This window comes from Rhodnius prolixus, unplaced genomic scaffold (genome assembly GCF_049639745.1).
Source record: "Rhodnius prolixus isolate KJV_2025 unplaced genomic scaffold, Rpr scaffold_3, whole genome shotgun sequence".
NCBI classification, from domain to species: domain Eukaryota; kingdom Metazoa; phylum Arthropoda; class Insecta; order Hemiptera; family Reduviidae; genus Rhodnius; species Rhodnius prolixus.
Window position 1 is genome coordinate 49,345,088 of NW_027411603.1, and position 19,923 is coordinate 49,365,010.

The following is a 19,923-nucleotide window of genomic DNA, read 5'->3' on the forward strand; positions in this document are numbered from 1 at the left end:
AACAAAGTTGAATGGAATTGGTTCTCCCAATTGCAGCCAATGGCTTGGCTGTTATTGGCGAATCTTACTTCGTTCATTACGATAATGGGAAGTGCATAAAGCAGAGGGCACCAGATTTTTGATTGAAATGTGGACTAACCATGTTCTTTCGCTCGATGTCGATAGGGGCTGTTCATTTTGGCTATAGTCGCTTGTATAGAGATATCAGTTTATTGGGTCTAAATGAGGATTATATTCATTATACTTGCGCTTTAGACAAACTCAGGGTGGTCAGCCAGATTAGAGTATCGAGTTGCAAGGCATTGAGAATCAAGGTCTAGAAATGGTTATTACAACACATAGACACCAACTCAATCTGTACAATGTGCAATCTCTAAATAGAAATGAAACCCTGGAGCACTTTCTCTTTCTCTGTCCACCTGTATTCTCCACTGAGAAGACACTATCTGGGAGAGTTCCACCAAAAAGAGTCCCAATTAATAAATATTCTAAAAGTAAACACATGAGAACTACTATTATGTTATAGAATCTTTAAAGCTAAGATGATTTGTAAGAAATGAATAAAGAAATTGAATTTATTGTAGCTAAAAAGTTTAATTTACATCAGTATGATTATTATTATTATATTTTTGTTTATACAGAAGTGTTTAATTTATTTTATTATATTTAATGTTTATATTTACAATATAGTAGTGGTTATTTAAAATTATAGTACATTTCAGAACTCCTGTAATATGTTATCAAATACAGAAATTTATCTATCTATCTATCTATCCAAGTCGTACGAGTTTTAAATAACCTTTTTTCCAAAATTGTCGACTACGCACTAGAGATAACGGAAATAAGAATCTTCTGTGATTTACCCATTTTTGAGATGGGCAGTAATTTAGAAATAGACCGATTGGCATACCCTCATATCGAAAAATAAACACAAAAACCTGTAGTACAGGTAAACTGGAAACCCAAATCCAGTTTGGAAATCTCACCCGACTTCCTGTATTAGTTATTATTAAAATTATAAAATTAATTTCTGTAAACTCTAAGAATACGTCAAGATAAACTATACCTTACCCAAATTGATCAACGTAATCACATTAGCCAGCTAAAGACAGGAAACTAGAGCAAAAAGAAAAGAAAGAAGTTCTTGGCAGACATTGTTCTTGACCTAATACCCTTTAAGACAGGAGATGTCGCCCTTTAACGGTAATTACTCCCATCTTTTGCTCCACCAAAGAAGCAACATTTTCAAAACAAAAAGACCAACCATAAACGCGGAGCTAATTAAGAAGGGAGGGGGTAGAATTTAGTGACGATCAGCTGAAAGGTGCACTCTCTCTACAAATTGGTTAGCTGAACTATATCCAAGGCCAAATGGTGTTGTGTCTAGGCTAGCCTAGAATCATAGGGGGATCACATCAGTCTTTCCCATTCCTTCCCAAAGAGGTCATCACGTCCTCTTATATTTCTCTATTCTTCTTGCAAAGATGCTCGTTAGTTTTCACAGCCTAATTGCCTGACCTTTTTCACCAATGTACGTTATTGTGACATTTTGAAAGCAGTAGTAATATGACAGAAGGAAACGATTAAAAATCAAGGGAAATCACACGACTTCCTTTCACACCAAAAATTAATCTTTTTTCTTTTTTTTAAATTTATTTGCTAATTGCTATTCACAATCTACAAAGAATAAAATGTAATAAGTGAATACGATAAAAGAAGACTTCATGACAGGATCAGCTTGAGGAGAGAAGCTGCCCACCGGCAACACTCTCGCTGGAGTTTCTTACACTATTGAAGCTGGTCACGAGGCCAACAGCGTTTCAATCGTCGTGGAGGACGATCTGGAATCGTTTTAGAGGCGAGATTTTGAACTAGAGGATTGGTACAGAATGGAAGAGAAGAATTTTGCTATATTTAGATTTAGATTCGTCAGTTACGTATGAGATTTTGAAAGTCGTTATGAAGGGTGGAGTTGGGAGACATAAAATGGAGAATTCGTAATCTGACGGAGTATTTTGGTAGGCCCAGGGTTCTAGTTTGTGTAGATGAGAGGAAGCTGTGGTGGCGTCTGTCTTAGAAGAGAGAATAGCAGTATCGTCAGCCTAAGTGCAGAGCAGTGTGTGCAGAGTCAGTTGGTAGGTCAGATGTATACACAGTATAGAGAAGCGGTCCGGAGAATACTATCTTGACGTACAACCAGCCCGTGCCAGAGAGTAGTCGGAAGAGCCAGATCCCACAACTTACTTTAAAGTAGCGGTCGGTAAGAAATGATAGTATAACAAGGTAGTAACTTGATGGAAGAGCACTCTTTAACTTCCACAATAGTCCTCGATGCCAGACTCGATCAAAGCCCTGAGCCACGTCGAGAAAAGCCCCACAGAAATATATGAATTCTAAATGAAAATCACCTGTTATGCTTTTCCGAAAGCACCAAATTTGGTTTTTTTTTTACACGCATCTATTAAAGCACCTAGCTAAGCATTAGTCACACGCAAAACGGGAAACCGAGCGGTTACAGCCGAAGATGGTAAAGCTAAGGGAGTATTGAATTTCCGCTATTAAAGTCTTGCATTTTAAAACGTAAAACCTACTAAAAAACCATACTAATATACTGCATAGTTTAGTCCACTGCAAACTAAACAATAAACTAATACGCAGTTTCTAAGTATAACTCTTCAAGGCTGAATTCCCTTAGGGTAAAGAAGACTGCAGATCTTAACTCGCTTATTTCTCACACAAGGAGAATTCTTCTAGAAATGGTCAAGCAACATTACCACCTCCAAAGTACTAGAAGAAACTATGGGTTACCAGAGTCATCATCACTCCAGAGTTGCATGTCTAAAGTAAATCAGGTGAAGGCTGAGTACCGCCTCCGAACTGGAAGTCAAGAAGGGGTTACTGCCACTTTCATTACATTAAAATAATAAATTGCGTTTTTTTTTTTTTTTTTTTTGTTTTTTTTTATAATAATGTAAGCTTAATTAAATTTTTCAAGTTGCAACGAAGTTGAAACCTTTAGCTTCGAATCCATTCGAAGCCCCTTTTTTTTACAATTTTCATAGTGGGAGGGATTTTCTGCGCATTGGAAATTTAACAAACTTATTTACTTAGCATTACGAAGGTGTAGAACATTGTGCATCCTTCTTAAATGCTAGCGAAAGATAGATTATTGCAAAAAAATATATTTTAAAGAAAATTTGGGAATTTTATCTTTTATAGAAAAAGAGAAGAAAATTGTCAAAGTTGGGTGTTTTTCAGCGTTACGCTTTTTCTGGTGCACTTTTTGACGATCAACATTTTTACAACTGTCCGGTAGGAATGGGGCTACTATATTGAGTTCCCCAATAATTTCATAGATTAACATTTGGTAAGAGTCATTTATACCGCCGGTATATTCCTGATTGACCATTAATGAGAGAAGCAGTAAAACTGATGTAACTTACATCAGTAATGTTATATATTTGATTAAAACATCTGTATCTGAGGCGAGACCACAAAAGTAATGGGAGTTCGATTCCCGGTGTCTAGGCCTTGGATTTTATTTAATGGTTAATATGAAAAATTTATAGTAAGTATGTAAAGTAAAGTAAAGTAAAGTAATCGCCTATTTTTTCAGGCGGGGCTTAACGTCCAACTACCAATTAGGTGTCGTGGACGGAGGCGACTAGCAAACATACTTTACTGTAAATTTCTTTTATTAACCATTAAATAAAATCCAAGGCCTAAGACCGGGAATCGGACCCAGTACCACAATACATATTAGCTTCGCAGGTCTCGCCTCTAACCGCTCGGCTACCGTGGCGCTTATAGAAAGTATGTTTGCGGTTATAGGCTAGACCCGCAAAGCTAACATGTATTGTTGGTTTAGTAGGTTCGATTCCCCCGGTCTAGGGCCTTGGATTTTATATAATGGTTAATAAGAGAAATTTATAGTAAAGTATGTTAGGCGGTCATAGGCTAGACCCGCAAAGCTATGATGTATTGTTGGTTTAGTGGGTTCGATTCCTCCGGTCTAGGGCCTTGGATTTTATTTAATGCTTAATATGAGAAATTTATAGTAAAGTATGTTAGGCGGTCATAGGCTAGACCCGCAAAGCTAAGATGTATTGTTGGTTTAGTGGGTTCGATTCCCCTGGTGTCTAGGCCTTGGATTTTATTTAATGGTTAATAAAAGAAATTTACAGTAAAGTATGTTTGCTAACCGCCTCCGTCCACGACACCTAAATTGGGTAGTTGAATGGAAAGGCTGCCTGAAAAAAATAGCCATAACTAATTAGGCTCTGTACTGAACTGCGTTAAGTGATGAAAGGCATATCTTATGTTCAGACTACATTTTAGATTTTTTGCAGCTCTTATCCGCTATCGAGAAGATGGAGAGATAGGTGACAAAAATAGGGGACATGAGAGCTGAGCTTACTGGACGTACTGGAAGTGGAGGGTCATAACCAAAACTTTGGCAAAATTCCCACTAATAGGGGGGGGGAGCCCATTTGCGCGCACATCAAAAGAGGCCGAGCGCGGAGGAGGTGGAGGAAGATCGTGTAAACACAGAGAAAGAGAGGTTCTATTTTCAAAGTGTGTAACCCGCAACAAGGTTTCGAAGAGGAGCACCCCCCTTAAACTTGTGGCTATTTTCTTATTCTTTTCAATCTCTCTCTCTCACTCTCTCTCTCTCTCTCTCTCTGTGAGGGTCTCTTTCTTCTTCTTCTGTGGGTTCACTAAAAACAGAGACAAAACCCCACAAACCATGAACACATAACCACGCAGGCGCACTTGGTAATTACCAATCTTCTTTCTGGTCCATCCTTTGTTTATCCTAACTTATTGTTTTTTGCCCTCTGTCACCCCCACCATCTTGAACTCACCCAATAATTGAGCGAATGTTTTTTTTCTTTTACTAACCACAATGAAAATACTAAACAGATTAGTTAAAAAAGAACACCCCAAAAAAACAGTGTTGGCTGCCAAAAAAAAAACCAATTCTGCGAAATAAACAAATGATCACCAAAACGCTCATTAACCGCTAATTTAAACTAAGAAACTCTTTTTTAACTAAATCACTTCTTGGCCGGTTTCTTAAATTTCACTCTTGAAACGATTCCAAAAAATAAATATTAGGCTCCACAAAATAATAGTGACATAAATCAGCTGGTTTCTTTAAACGATCTATTTCGTGGTTATTATTATTATTTATTATTTTGAAATAAGACATCCAATTAACAGAAATAACATGTTTGGAATATTCTATATGCATAGTTATATTTTAATAATTCTGCATCTTTTTTAAACAATCTAACATTCAAAATAATTTATTGGAACCCCCAAGCGAAGATCACAGGTTCGAAACCTGCTTTACCTTTTTTTTTTTTTTTTGCCATTGGCTTCCGCCATACAGCCATCATCTAAATACTTTATCACTAGAATATCACTCACTCTCCATTCTTACTTACAAATACATTCGCTTCACACATTCATCCCTCTATTATATACAACTATTTACATACAAACTTACCAACTAATGGATGGATCAGTACTCTATATTACTGCCATCCTTATAGCTTACCCGAAATTAAAATCACCGTAATCCTTCTCTAATCATTTTTTTGCATTCATTCTAATTCGGCTATAACATTTAAATACATTCCATATTTCTTTGCTAGCTCTGCTACAGATTTAAAGCACATAGAAGTTGCTGGAGAATATTATATCTTCGTAGCGAAATGGTGCATCTAAATGCCTCAAACATTTCGTTTCCTTTCTACTATACATAACGTGGACATATCCATTATTTATATGTTTGAAATCCTCCTACTCATTCTATTTAATGGTTAATATGAGAAATTTTTAGTAAAGTATGTTAGGCGGTTATAGGCTAACCATGCAAAGCTAAGATGTATTGTTGGTTTAGTGGGTTCGATTCTCCCAGTCTTAGCCTTGGATTTTATTTAATGGTTAATATGAGAAATTTATAGTAAAGTATGTTAGGCGGTTATAGGCTAACCATGCAAAGCTAAGATGTATTGTTGGTTTAGTGGGTTCGATTACCCTGGTCTTAGGCCTTGTATTTTATTTAATGGTTAATATGAGAAATTTATAGTAAAGTATGTTAGGCGGTTATAGGCTAGACCCGCAAAGCTAAGATGTATTGTTGGTTTAGTGGGTTCGATTCCTCCGGTCTAGGGCCTTGGATTTTATTTAATGGTTAATATGAGAAATTTATAGTAAAGTATGTTAGGCGGTCATAGGCTAGACCCGCAAAGCTAAGATGTATTGTTGGTTTAGTGGGTTCGATTCCCCGGTCTTTGCGCCTTGGATTTTATTTAATGGTTAATATGAGAAATTTATAGTAAAGTATGTTAGGCGGTTATAGGCTATACCCGCAAAGCTATGATGTATTGTTGGTTTAGTGGGTTCGATTCCTCCGGTCTAGGGCCTTGGATTTTATTTAATGCTTAATATGAGAAATTTATAGTAAAGTATGTTAGGCGGTCATAGGCTAGACCCGCAAAGCTAAGATGTATTGTTGGTTTAGTGGGTTTGATTTCTCCTGGTCTAGGCCTTGGATTTTATTTAATGGTTAATAAAAGAAATTTACAGTAAAGCATGTTTGCTAGTCGCCTCCGCCCAGGACACCTAAATTGGGTAGATGGACGTTAAGTCCCGCCTGAAAAAAATGGGCTATTACTTTACTTTACACTCATTTCAGAAAATTTGGATGCCTAATTTCACCCGAACTCAGGGCATCATTAAAAGAAAAAAGATTTTCCTGGATTTCAAAATAAAAGAAAACGTGTTGAAAAAAAAAAAGTTTACGATAAATTACATCAAAAGGAAACGTAGTGTTACCAACTGTTGTTTGTAAATCACAAAATAAAACTAGACGATTGTTTTGAAATCATTGATAAGATTTAAACATTTTGTGGAAGATTTCAACTGAGCACGACAAGTAATACTGAATTATGGGGATTGATGCTGCAAAATTACAGGAACAGTTATAAGTATTTTCCAAAAATAATTCATCCACATTTCAAACCAAAAAAAAATGAAGGAAGTTGATTAACTTACCTTGGTAGCCATATTGGATGCTGTAGTTTCACTAAGTGATCTCTCTGAATTTGGAGGGCTGCTGTTGTTGTTTTTTTTGGTTCACTGAACTAGAATTTCAGCGCTTAGACGAAGTGGTAGAGGGTGGTAACTTCAAGAAAATCGAGTAGAACTTAGGAGGTTTTATTTCTTTTAGTAAATTTTATTTTACTTTTAATTTTTTAAACTTTAAACGTGAGTATTGAATTCTGTAAGAAGGGTGAAGCTGTATATATACAAGCGCGTGATATGTATATAACTAGATCTTGAGTGTTTTGTAAGTATATATGTATGTGTGTGTTTTTTTGTGTTTATTTACTTGTGAGTGATTCGTACGTATATATGCGCCAGTGGGTGAACTAGTTAGATGGTTTTGTAAAGTCAGTTTGTAATGGTAACGTAGAGCCAACCAAATAGCTCGTTGCTAGGCACGCCCCCCAAGCCAAATCAAACGGCCCCCTTTTTTTAAAAACCCTCCACACACACACACACGCTGTTTCATTTTCCACTATTTCTGGAATGTGGCGTCACAGGAATCAACTAACTATTGAATCATCAGATTTCACTTTAATCTAGAAGTAAATAAAGAACCTAATAAAAACCTTCATGATTCTTACAAATTTCTTAAATCGAACTTTAAATAAAAGCCAAGGCAAAGACCAGAAGAATCAAAAATGGTAAACACTCGCACGACTTCAAGGCAATTGCCCTTAGCGTCACTTCCGCTCCGTCAATTTGCTTCAAATATGGGATTTTTGTTAGATATTTAAAACTTATAAATATTTAATACACGATTTTTTTCGGCTATCATTTTGGTTCTTCAGAAACACATCATATTATTTAAGGCGGAAGTGATGTCACTCGGTTATGCACTATGTAAGACACGACCTCTTGGGGGGAGGGGGGGACAGAAATATAAAATAATCATTGATAAAAATAAAAAGAAAAAATAGCTCCAAATAAAAATAAAATACAACAAAAGAACACGTCGCCAACATTCATCTCGGCATAATGTTATCACCATGGCAACAGATGCTGTGAAAGTAACCATTACTTTTCCTTTTCTGGGACTACCAGGGTTTTTACAGTTGGTTTTACTGTCGAAGGAAAAAATGGCTAAATTTTAGGACCCTTCCACAACTTTATATGTGGTTTGAAATGCTCTTGTGACTGAAGTTCATCCAATTTGAGTTCATCTCAAATGAGGAAGGACTAGTAAAGTAAAGTAATTGCCTATTTTTTCAGGCGGGCTTTACGTCCAACTACCAATTAGGTGTCGTGGACGGAGGCGCCTAGCAAACATACTTTACTGCAAAATTTCTCATATTAACCATTAAATAAAATCCAAGGCCTAGACACCGGGGGAATCGAACCCACTAAACCAACAATACATCTTAGTTTTGCGGGTCTAGCCTATAACCGCGTAACATACTTTACTATAAATTTCTCATATTAACCATTAAATAAAATCCAAGACCAGAGAATCGAACCCACTAAACCAACAATACATCTTAGCTTTGCGGGTCTAGCCCCTAACCGCTCGGCTACCGTGGCGCCTTTAACGTGGACTACATGTATTATTTAGAAAATTCTAGCTTTAATTTAGCTAGAAATTGCTTAACTTTCTCTTAGTATCTGTATAGAAACATGAGTAATCTGCGTTCAAAATATAATTCTCTTATGGACGTATGTTTAGATTAGCCCATAGATTAGTTGTGGCATCATCCAATTGGAGTGACACTCCAGTTCTGTCAGTAAGGATGGACGCGGAGAGTCTGCAGAGGATACGAGGGTAATATAGCTTAATGGCACCAAGTATCAGCCATATTTGTACCTTGAAAGTTTTGTCAAACCTGTTAAAGCCTGTTCATGAGATTCTTGTACATGTTTTTTCTCAATCTGACGTGGATCAGTGCCACTACAATTCGTCCAGGTCTTCTTGTTGGCCGTGTTATGTCGCAGGAAAACTTTGCGAAACTTTGTCCTAAGTCTGGACATCCAAGCAGTTGTAACACTCCTTAAATTAACTGGTAAGGGGGCCGCCTTAATGCCTGAGAAAAGTACAAATTCAGGACTTGACAATCCTTATCTTTGAATCACAACAGCAGCACGTAAATATTGCAAGCATCTCGGTCTGAAAAGTCAGTTTTTTCCAAGATACCCAAAGAAGATATCACACTTCGAACTGGCACCGATGGACACTTAGAATCATAAATTAAAAGAAATTACTAATAACTAAGTAATTGTTAAAGACTTTCAATTATTTATGTTTATTTTATAGCATAAAGAGATATCTTGTGGCCTAAATTATTTTGTAAAAATGTTCTCAGAAACAATATCATTAATTGAAGAAGTGATGCTGTAATCTAAGTGAAAGATTATTTTTTTAAATGAAAAAGGAGTATATTTAATTAACAAACAAATCGAAAAGGAAGACCAGAAATCTGTAAATAATAATATTAAGTATTGGGCTTAATTTGTAGACTCTCTAAGATTTACTGACTAGCACAGATATAGAAAATCCAAATCCAACCGAAAAATTAGTCAACCTGAGTCTACCACTATATTACAGTAACAAAAAGTAATTTCCTTTAACATCAGACGATTTTCATCATTAAAAACCCTCATCACAGATGATTTGTTGGTCATCGATCTGTTTTCCTATCCATCATAACGGAAGTCCTCCTTAAACTGAGGTCAACGACCCTCAAAACAAAACAAATCCGGGCATTTTTATGCAAATCGTATAAACGACAGAAGGGTAGAAAGGAAGAAAATAAAACTGACAGCCACCGGATGTTGTTTCTGCTCTATTAAAATGTCATTTGACTATTTTTTCATGTTTTAACAAGAAAAATAGAGATACAATATATATAGTTTCTATGGTTTGTTAAAAATAGTGAATTCATCAGAGAAAAATTTCTCCGTGTTTAATATTTAATTAATTTTAATAGTTTTTTGTGCTAATTTTGTGTTTTATAACATTTTCTTGGACTACGTGTATCTGCGATTGAGTGCAGCGGACCAAAATTGGACCTCGGTCGTTAGTGATACAGACAGTGCTCTTTGCTTTTATCTGTGTGTTTGTACATAGTGGTTTTTTCCGAATGTTTTCTATATTTCCTTCTAGTTTTTCCTTCCCATAAATTTTAAGAGGTAAGTTTTCTTTTTTTCCCTAAACATGAACTTGGATGCTGGGGAAGTATCGAGAAGGCCAACCCAGTGATGTGGAGATGAAAATGGTAGATGCAACTGATAAAGTGCGATTTTACTCATATCTTTTGGCAAGATAATAATCACTTTCACTTTAACGTGGTGACTTAAAATAATCTGCCCTAAAATAAAAAGTATCAATAATACTTGTGACAAACCCGCCTAACAACTTTTATCACTTTTTACGATAATAAAAAGAAGGTAAAAACGAAACTAAAAATAAATGATTGGATAAAAAAACAAAATTGAAATCTAAGCCAAAGAAATGTCGGATCATAAAACTGACAAGTGTTTGCTTTTATTTATTAGTAGAGTGAATAATCCCAGGGGATTTGCAGGCAATCAAAGTGGTATCACTGTTTACGTTCCAAGCCGCTGTAGCGTGCCAAAATCAACACTCCTAATAAGTCCCTTCTCTGGAGGGAGGGCACCAATCAAAATGCGTGAGATCATTTTTTTTTTCCTCCCCCAAGAAATATAATTATTTGATCAATAATCAATAATTTGAACAATAATTCTGGAATATGAGTTGTGAAGGCGGCTAGTCTTCGAGTGTTCTGTCCAGGGATTCATGCCCTGAGACAGAACTGTACGAGGTGTGGCTATTAAATTACGAGACTATTGCTGTAAAACATTTTATTTTAAATTTATACATATTTAGTTATTATCACCTTCAATATACACCCCTCTCCTATCCCTACAACGCTCCATGCGAATTTACCATTGTTCAGAAACAGTGCTGGAAGTCTTTTTCTGTGAGCTGACCTGCATGACGCGTGCCGCTTTTTCTGTCACAGCTTCAACTGGGACTGAAATCGTGTTCCTTTTAATGAAGATTTGAATTTTTGGGGAACAGACAAAAGTCACATTGGGCGTCCAGGTCAGGCGAATAAGGCGGATGGCCCTAAAACTGGGATGTTGTACTTAGCTAGAAACGTCGTCTTGGCAGACAATGCAGTGTGAGCCGGCGCCGGTCGTCTTGATGGAGAGAACCCCGTGAGACTTGTTCTTCCACAAATCGGGTCGCTTTTTTTTCCCTTAGTCTTTCACGGAGTTGAGCAAGCACCTCACGGTAGTAATGTTGATTAATTATAATCCATTTTGGACGTGGAAGGGCGACCCGGGCGGTCATCATCTCCAACGTCTTCTCGGCCATCTTGAAAACGCTTGAACAACTCAAAATCTCGCGCACGTGATTAACATTCATCGCACATAAACATCTTTTAATAAAAGATAAGTTTCAGTAGCGGTTTTATCAAGTTTTGATATGAAATTTCACGACAATTCGTTGCTCTACTATATGTGTAGTATCATGTTTTGCGGCAAAACGGAAACTAACACCTCTTACACAAACCAGTCAGGTTCCTGGGCAGACAGATTTCTCTACAAACACGTGAGACGCTGCAATCCGAAAGAGAAGGCTTTACGCTGCTGCACAGATGTCGGTCGTTAAGATTTGGAGCGTGCATATATTTTCTGTAGCAGCATCAGTCTCGTTATTTAATAGCCACATCTCGTACGTATATAGCATGTGCAGCTAATGCAACAAGGATCGAAAAGTACTAGGAGCTTCTTTTTTCATACGTCATTAAATTTATGTAAAGCAGTAATTGAATGTATTATTTTAACTTAATGTTGGCAAATTTTTATTTCAAATAATAATAATAATAATAATAATAATAATAATAATAATAATAATAATAATAATTTTTTTTTTTTTTTTTTTTTTTTGATGGAGGGGGAAAAATGCATAATGCATCGTCGTGGGGAAACGCCCACGGTATGTGGGACCCTCACCCACTAAAAAACCCACCTCCCCAAGAGGCATTGAAACCCACCCTGGAACCACTTACGCATTACTTCAGGGTGATGCCTCACAGTAGCCCATATGAGCTCCCACCGGCCTTTATTCAACTCTCTGGAACGACCGGAGCAGACGGAAATCCAGCTCCTGCTTCTTTCTTATCAAGACTGCCTTCACAAAGGTCGCCACCCGGTCCCAGCAGTCTGTGTGAGAGAGCATAATCCCCACTACGGTCTCGGGCGTAATTCTTCCGATCTCCTGTTCCAATCTCTCCCTCTCCGGCACCCATCTATCACACATAAAGAATGTGTGATGGGCGTCATCGAGGTCAGAGTCTCCGAAGATGCATGACGGGTCTCCCACTTTCCCCATCCTATACAGGTATGAGTTGAAGTACCCATGCCCCGTAAGAAACTGGGTGAGGTAGTAGTCGACCTCGCCATGCTCTCTTCCGGCCCACACAGAAGGGTTGCCAATTAGCCGTGCAGTCCATCTGCCTCGGGTGTCCGTCCGCCACCTCTCATTCCAGGACCGAATTGAGTGTTCCCTGGCCACTACCTTCGCCTCCGATGTTCCAAGGACTTCCCTTAGATCGTAAGCCATTTTACGATCTTGGGCCATCAAATCAATAGGGATCACTCCAGCCACCACTAGTGCCACAGGCTCCGATACCGTCCGATAGGAACAGGCGATCCTTAATGCTCCTCTTCTTTGGACCGAAGCCATCTGCTTCCGGTACCTTTCCTTTCTAAGAGCGTCGGCCCAAACTTCACACCCATACAGAAGTATGGCGTTCGTTACCGACATCAGAAGTCGCCGTTTACTAGACGTCGGTCCCCCAACGTTTGACATAAGCCCACTCAGTGCCGATGTCACCTTCGCGGCTTTCTCCGAAGAGTGCCTGATCTGCTCCCAAAACGAGAGTTTAGTATCCAGGCGAATCCCCAGGTACTTGACCGCGTTGCTGGCGACAATCGTCTCTTTAGCTACACAAACATGTATTCTCGTGGGAATATGTCGTCTTGTGAGTAGGACTATTTCCGTCTTTTCTGTAATAATAATAATAATAATAATAATAATAATAACGGAAGGGATTAGCTATGAGTTATTAGCTATTGGGATACTCACGCGGAAGTCCCGGTTTTGAATCAAGCTGCTGAGTCAGGTTCCGGTCAGACTGATTTCTCTACAAACACGTGAGACGCTGTAATCGAAAGAGAAGGCTTTACGCTGCTCAGCTGTCGGTCGTTAAGATTTGGCGCATGCATAGTTCTTCTGTAGCAGCATCAGTCTTAATAGCCACACCTCGTAACATAGGTTTTTTACAGTCTATTTTTCAGTACATCCAACTAGATTTAGTTGTACCTCCCATTGATACGAATTTTAATGACGCGTTTATGTGAATATGAATAAAATAAATTTTGAGATACAAATAGAAATCTCATGAAGATGGACTAATCATCACGAACATTCCCTCTCTCTCTCCCCCTTAGTGTCCGGCCGTACATTGATGGGCTGATGATCATGTTAGCCAGCAATGGGTATTATACCATTTATGAAATTGTTTCAATTTGAAATAAAACAAACAAACCATTCTGGGGAATATGCTAATAACTCTAAAGGAAGAGAACGATTGTGGAGTTCCTGTTCTAGCGACTCTGATGATGGCAACATTTACACAGAGCTCTTTGAGTTCATAAAGCACAACAGGATAACGCTGTAATCAATCAAAATACTCGTCATGTATAGGGTTTATTGACTGGACAACTAAGAAATCAAAAACCAAAACTCAAAATAACTTAAACGATGGATGTAAAGAAGACAACAACTTAAACATTTATAAGAATAGAATCATTGACTTTATGCTGTAAGAAGATTTTGGATATACTCGTATTAACACGCATTGTTCGAATTCCCAACATTTAAATGGCTGATTTGCTAAGTGCAAGAGACCAAAAACCAAGGGAAAAACAAACAAATCACAAACACTAAGAAAATATAACAGGCTGTGATAACGGAAGAGGAAACGGTCTCCTAATATTCTGTCTGGAAAGGCGTTTAAAATCTTTATAGTATGTGAAGTATATTATCGAGTTTCAGAGGAGATTTTACGCAAACAATTGTAAGGTGTGGGAAAAAGTTCAGGGATCTCTGGTATGAAGAAGAGGTTTCTCCTTCTAGAACTAGGAGAGGATCAGCGATATAATCCAAGCATTTCGGATATGAGGAATAGATCCATGATGTTGACAGTAAATACTAATAAAATGTGGATACTTCCGGAATATTTAAATTACCCTGAATACAGTCAAGTGGTACAGTCATTTCCTTTCTTTCGGCTAACTCTATCTTGTAAACCACCTAGCTTATAGAATCAGAATGCTCTTAAAATGAAATTTTTGAATCTCTAGAGTTGGCTACCAAGAATTAAACGTGCAAAAAAGGAAACCGAACAGTACATTGCTAAGAGATTTACAAGCAGCATCCTAGGCAATTGCCTGACTGCTCAAGGAGCTCCTTTGCGATCTTTCGCTGGATGGATTTTCCAGCGCTGCCTGCTGGACAAAAATGAAGAAAAAAAAAAAACGAGTAAAGAGATGAACAAACTCTGTTTACTTACCAAAGAACGAAGAACCAGCACCGTTCCAGTAAATGTATTGTTTGTTAACAATAACAATTAGGTGCCCTTTTATATTACCTTTCGGATCTCTGATAACAAAACCACAAACTGAATGTTCCAATTATTTAATACCACAAATCTAGTTTATATCTTTATTTCTTAAAAACAAAAAATTTAGGCCCTGATTAAAATCACAGTATTTCAAGTTAAAATAACTTTAGGTAATTTCTAATTATAGTACAACCGGGATCATTTGCTAAATGACATTTGGCAGGGTGTCACGTTCATTTGGTCTAATAACAATACTTCCCGTATTAATCTCGTTAATTAACTAATCCATTATTAGTCCTGAATTCTTTCATTTTAAGAGGAGATTAGTTTTTGCAAGTATTATATCACCTTGCAATGTCCAGGAGGATAAGCTGCATTCTTTTCTTCAAAGATCTCAAGAGGATGAGTTCCATGCAGAGAAGCGTAACGATTTCTTTTTTTTTTACTTACGATAGTTAGGGACATTATCACGACCTGAGAATAGGCAAATTATTTGAGGGGCCATGTGAACTATTGCCCCTCACGGGCCATCCTAAAAGGCCCAACTTGTTCCTGACCACAAAGTCCAATCTAAGCCCAGCACTATAGTTCTTTTCCCTTACATATCTCCTTCGAATATCTAACCAGGATCACGGTCAACGCCAGAGATTGCTTTTCATTCCTGAACTTGCCCTTTGTAGGGCAAGTTGATAGAAAATAATCTAAACTTTAAGGAACTTTGAAGTTTAAAAAGGGCCGCGCCACTATCGATCATCTAATCAAGTAACTAATCTTCCAGAAGCCAAACTACCCTTCCACACATCTTTAGCAGACTCTTCTATCTCATCTTATTATCTTGTGAAAGCAGTTATGAGAGAGAGAGAGAGAAAGAACTCTATTTTTAATGAAAAAAAAAAATCTTATAAAGTCAATATTTCCATTTAGAAGCATCGAGACATTACAGTCAAAAAATACTTCGAAAATTTCTTAACGCTTCGTTCTATGTATCTAACCTCACTATCCATAATGACCTCAAAATCCCTTTCATTACAGATCTTGCTAACCCTCGTTTCTTCAAATTTCATTCCTCTACAGCAGCTCATCCTAACCCTCTCATAGAACACCTATCTTCCTCCACATTACACCAGGTAATCTTCTTAGGAGATTGAAGAGAAGATGGCCTCGTGATCTGCTCTTATCATGAGAGCAGTATAGCAAGAGCACGTTACTGGAGTGGCACTACTGGGTGCCTTCTCCAATCGTGATTTACTTTTATTTTTTTATTTTTTTTTACCATATTTGCTTATTGCAACAACTGTTGCAGTGGTAAATTACAATAATAGATTAAAAAAAAGAAGCATCGAGACAAATCATTTCAAAAGTATATTACCCTAGCACCAATTGAATCACTTGAAATCACTAGCCATCATCTTTCATTGAATAATATTTTCTGGTAGATTCAAGCTGAAGAAGATACAATCAACAAAATGCTGAAAGCATTAACTGTAACCGTTCGAAAATGTTCGAAGCTATTCTTCCAAGTTGAATCTATCATTTCTAATCACAATTTTTGTTTGAGTATAGCTCAGTTTTCAAGAGGGGGTGAAATGCAACTTACGCACATTGTGCCGGACTCCCTCGCGGCCTACCGGCTAAAACACCCCCCCTACTTCCAGACCTAGCCTGGATTCGCTGTGATTTCAGCATCACATCAGGCTAGGCCTCAGTCCTACCCCTACTCAGGGGACACTACTGAATTGTGTTCTATGTCCCGTTTTTTAAAGACGAGTACTACTCTTGCAAAACTAGCCACTAGCGACCAATTAGTCCTGCAAGAGAGCATCGCCTCTACCAACACCTCAGGAGTCAACTGCCCGATTATATGCTCCAAATCTCTTCTGGGTCGGACCCCACCTTTCACACTCAAAAAAAGGTGTGGTAGGCGTCGTCTCTCGTTCCAGGACAATATAAACAATCTTCTTGTGCCACCTTACCCATCCTCTTGAGGTAGGCTCTGAAAAGGCCAGCCCACTCAAGAATTGGGTAAGGTAAAAGTCCACTTCTCCGAACGACCGCCTAATCCAGATGCTTATATCGCTTATAAGCCTGGCGGTCCATCGGCCACGTGACTCCTCGTCCCAAGCAGCCTGCCATTCCAGGACGGTGCGGAAACGCTCCTCCCTGGACACGGCTTCCCTGTTGATTTCCAGTCTCCTCTTATAGAGCCTTTTACGCTCTCCCGCTAAGAGGGCAATAAGTATAACCCCAGCAATTACCATGATTGCAGGCTCGGATACAGTGCGGTACGCCGAGGCAATCCGCAGGGCACCGAGCCTCTGGACCCTAGCCAGTATCTTTTTATTAGCCATTTTATTTGCTGCTTGTATTGCGGTTGTCAACCGTTCCCTCAGAAGCTTCTCATATAATTTGCCCGCCGTATCGAGCTTGCACAGTGGTCGAAAGGATGATGGCAGCGAATCCCCCTTGCTCTTATTGATTAAGACCAACCGCGCCACTTTCCATCTAGAACTAAACATTCCAGATTTTAGGCAGGTGTTAATATAATAATAATAATAATAATAATAAAGCTAACCCTTAGATTTTCTCTTTCTAGGAGCTTCTTACAGCTCACTGTCCAGTGATGGACAGTGTTGTCTGTAACTAGAGAACACTGTCCGGAGGCCGGCAGTGCACTGGAAAAAGCTCCGGACGCCAATAACCTCAGCTGTTGATGCGCAAAAAAAAAAAAAAAAAATAATAATAAAGCTAACTGCGAATGGATTAGCCCAATATTCAGGATTTTAACCCGGAGATTCCAGCAGCTAGAACGTTTCCTCTTTCTAGAAACCTCTTCTAGGACCAGTATTGTCTGTAAAGTGAGAATATTGTCCAGAGGTCGGCCTGAAAAGAGCTACAGATGCCAGTGACCTCAGATGTTGACACGCCTTAAATTTGAACCAATAGGTAAAAAATAATGAGCTACATAAACGACAAATTTGACCACAAAAACCCTAAGATACCCTACATTATTGATGGTAAACTAAATCCTTGAAAATAATCAATAAAAATAATAACAAAAATCCTAACAAAAAACAAACCGCAAATAAACTTTACCATTTTAAATTTAAATATAGAAATGAGGTCATTTAATAAACTAACTAAAATAAACATTGACATACAGATCTGTTAAAAAAAAAATATGTATTTGTAAGGACAAATAATTTATTATTTACGCTCGATTACAAAAATACACCACGGCAGAAACATTAATTATATTGGGTATGTCAAAAAATAAATATTTGTATTTTGAATGACCTTTTTTCTTTGGACTAATGTTTTCACTTGCTTAAGAATAATGATAGACATGTGTTGAAAATTTATTATACTCAACGCTCTATTAATAAGATGCATTCTTGGAGAAATGCATTATACTTGGCTTAAGTTTTTTTTTTCTTTTTTTTAGTTTAAGCACACCCAAAAGAGATGGCTCCTCAAAATCACAGTCTTCTGTGAGGATCAAAGAAGAAGCGAGGTCTTAACTCCTTCTAAGATCCTGCTTCGATCTTTCTATCAGCCTGGACTTCAGCTTAAAGTCTACTAAATCCGTAAGGATGAACAGTACGAGGGTCGTTTGAAAAGTCCGTGCAAAGTCAGAGAGATAGCACCACTGGCGCGTATCGAGGTTATGTTTAGTTAGTAGCATCTCTTGGAAGAACACACACCAAGTTTCAGCCAGATCGGTCTATTTCTTTGTGTTTGGCATTCGTTTGAATCGAGGAAGTCGAGTGATTTTCAAAAAATGGACGAAAAAAGAATTTCGTGTGTTGATTAAACACTACTTTATGAAAGGCAAAACGCCTCAGGAGACTAAAGAGAAGCTTGATAAACATTATGGTGACTCTGCACCTTCGATTAGAACAGTTTATAAGTGGTTTCAGAATTTTCGGAGTGGCCATATGGGCACAAGTGACGCTGAACGTTCTGGACGCCCTGTTCAGGTTACTACTCCAGAAATCATTGATAAAATCCATGATATGGTGATGGATGACAGAAGAGTGAAGGTGCGTGAGATTGCTAGTGCTGTGGGCATCTCGAATGAACGGGTACATAATATTTTGCATCAACATTTGGACATGACAAAGCTATCCGTAAGATGGGTGCCGCAAAGAACGGTTTGCAGCTGTTCCTAGAAGAATCCCCAGGACTTTAAGCGTCGTTTCGTCACTGTAGATGAAACATGGATACATCACTACACTCCTGAGACCAAAGAACAATCTAAACAATGGGTTACCAAGGGGGAATCTGCGCCAAAAAAGGCGAAGACCGTTCCTTCGGCCGGAAAGATTATGGCGACTGTCTTTTGGGATTCGCAAGGAATAATCCTCATCGACTATCTGGAAAAGGGTAAAACTATTACAGGTGCATATTATTCATCGTTATTGGACCGTTTGAAAACCGAGCTGCAAGAAAAACGCCCACGATTGGCCCACAAAAAAAGTCCTTTTCCATCACGAAAACGCACCAGCTCACACCTCAGCAGTTGTGGTCGCAAAATTATTGGAAATAGGGTTCCAACTCGTTTCACATCCCCCCTATTCTCCAGACTTGGCTCCCTCGGACTACTATTTGTTCCCCAATATGAAGAAATGGCTGGCGGGAAAAAGATTTTATTCAAACGAGGAGGTGATTGCAGAAACGAATGGCTATTTTTCAGACTTGGACAAATCCTATTATTCGGAAGGGATCAACAAACTAGAGCAGCGTTGGACGAAGTGTATAAGCCTAAAAGGAGACTATGTTGAAAAATAAAAAAGGTTTACCCCAAAAAATTAAGTAGTTTTTATTTTTGCACGGACTTTTCAAACGACCCTTGTACAAAGCTGTTCTTAAGTGGAAGCCCAAAGCACATACGTAAAAAGGTAGGCTAAAGTCAAAAACTATCCGCTACCCTAATAATTGGAAATGTTCGAACTGGAAAATATCTTTAGTACAGGGGATAAGTCTTCCCGGTTTTCCGGGATATTTCAACATAATTTTTAGGAGCCGATAATTCAGCACATAGCGGTTACACTTTTAAAACTGAATTCACGAAAAGAACCTTCAGCCTGAAAAAATAACAATGGCTCTTCTTAAAATCACAAAAAAACAAACAAAAAACAAATCACTTGCAGTTTCA

General features: G+C 38.1%; 1 protein-coding gene across 6 annotated transcripts in view; it reads right to left on the reverse strand.

Annotated features, from left to right (window-relative positions):
• Positions 1–19,923, reverse strand: part of Lmpt (four and a half LIM domains protein limpet) — a 434,583-nt gene that overhangs the window by 129,269 nt on the left and 285,391 nt on the right. The window contains exon 1 of one of the 6 annotated variants that reach the window (XM_074126574.1): positions 7,066–7,223. The exons of the other annotated variants lie outside the window; for them this stretch is intronic. Coding sequence (XP_073982675.1) covers positions 7,066–7,077 — 12 coding nt within the window. The 5' untranslated portion in view covers positions 7,078–7,223. Of the gene's footprint in view, positions 1–7,065; positions 7,224–19,923 lie in introns of those variants that run through there. 6 annotated transcript variants of the gene reach the window in all.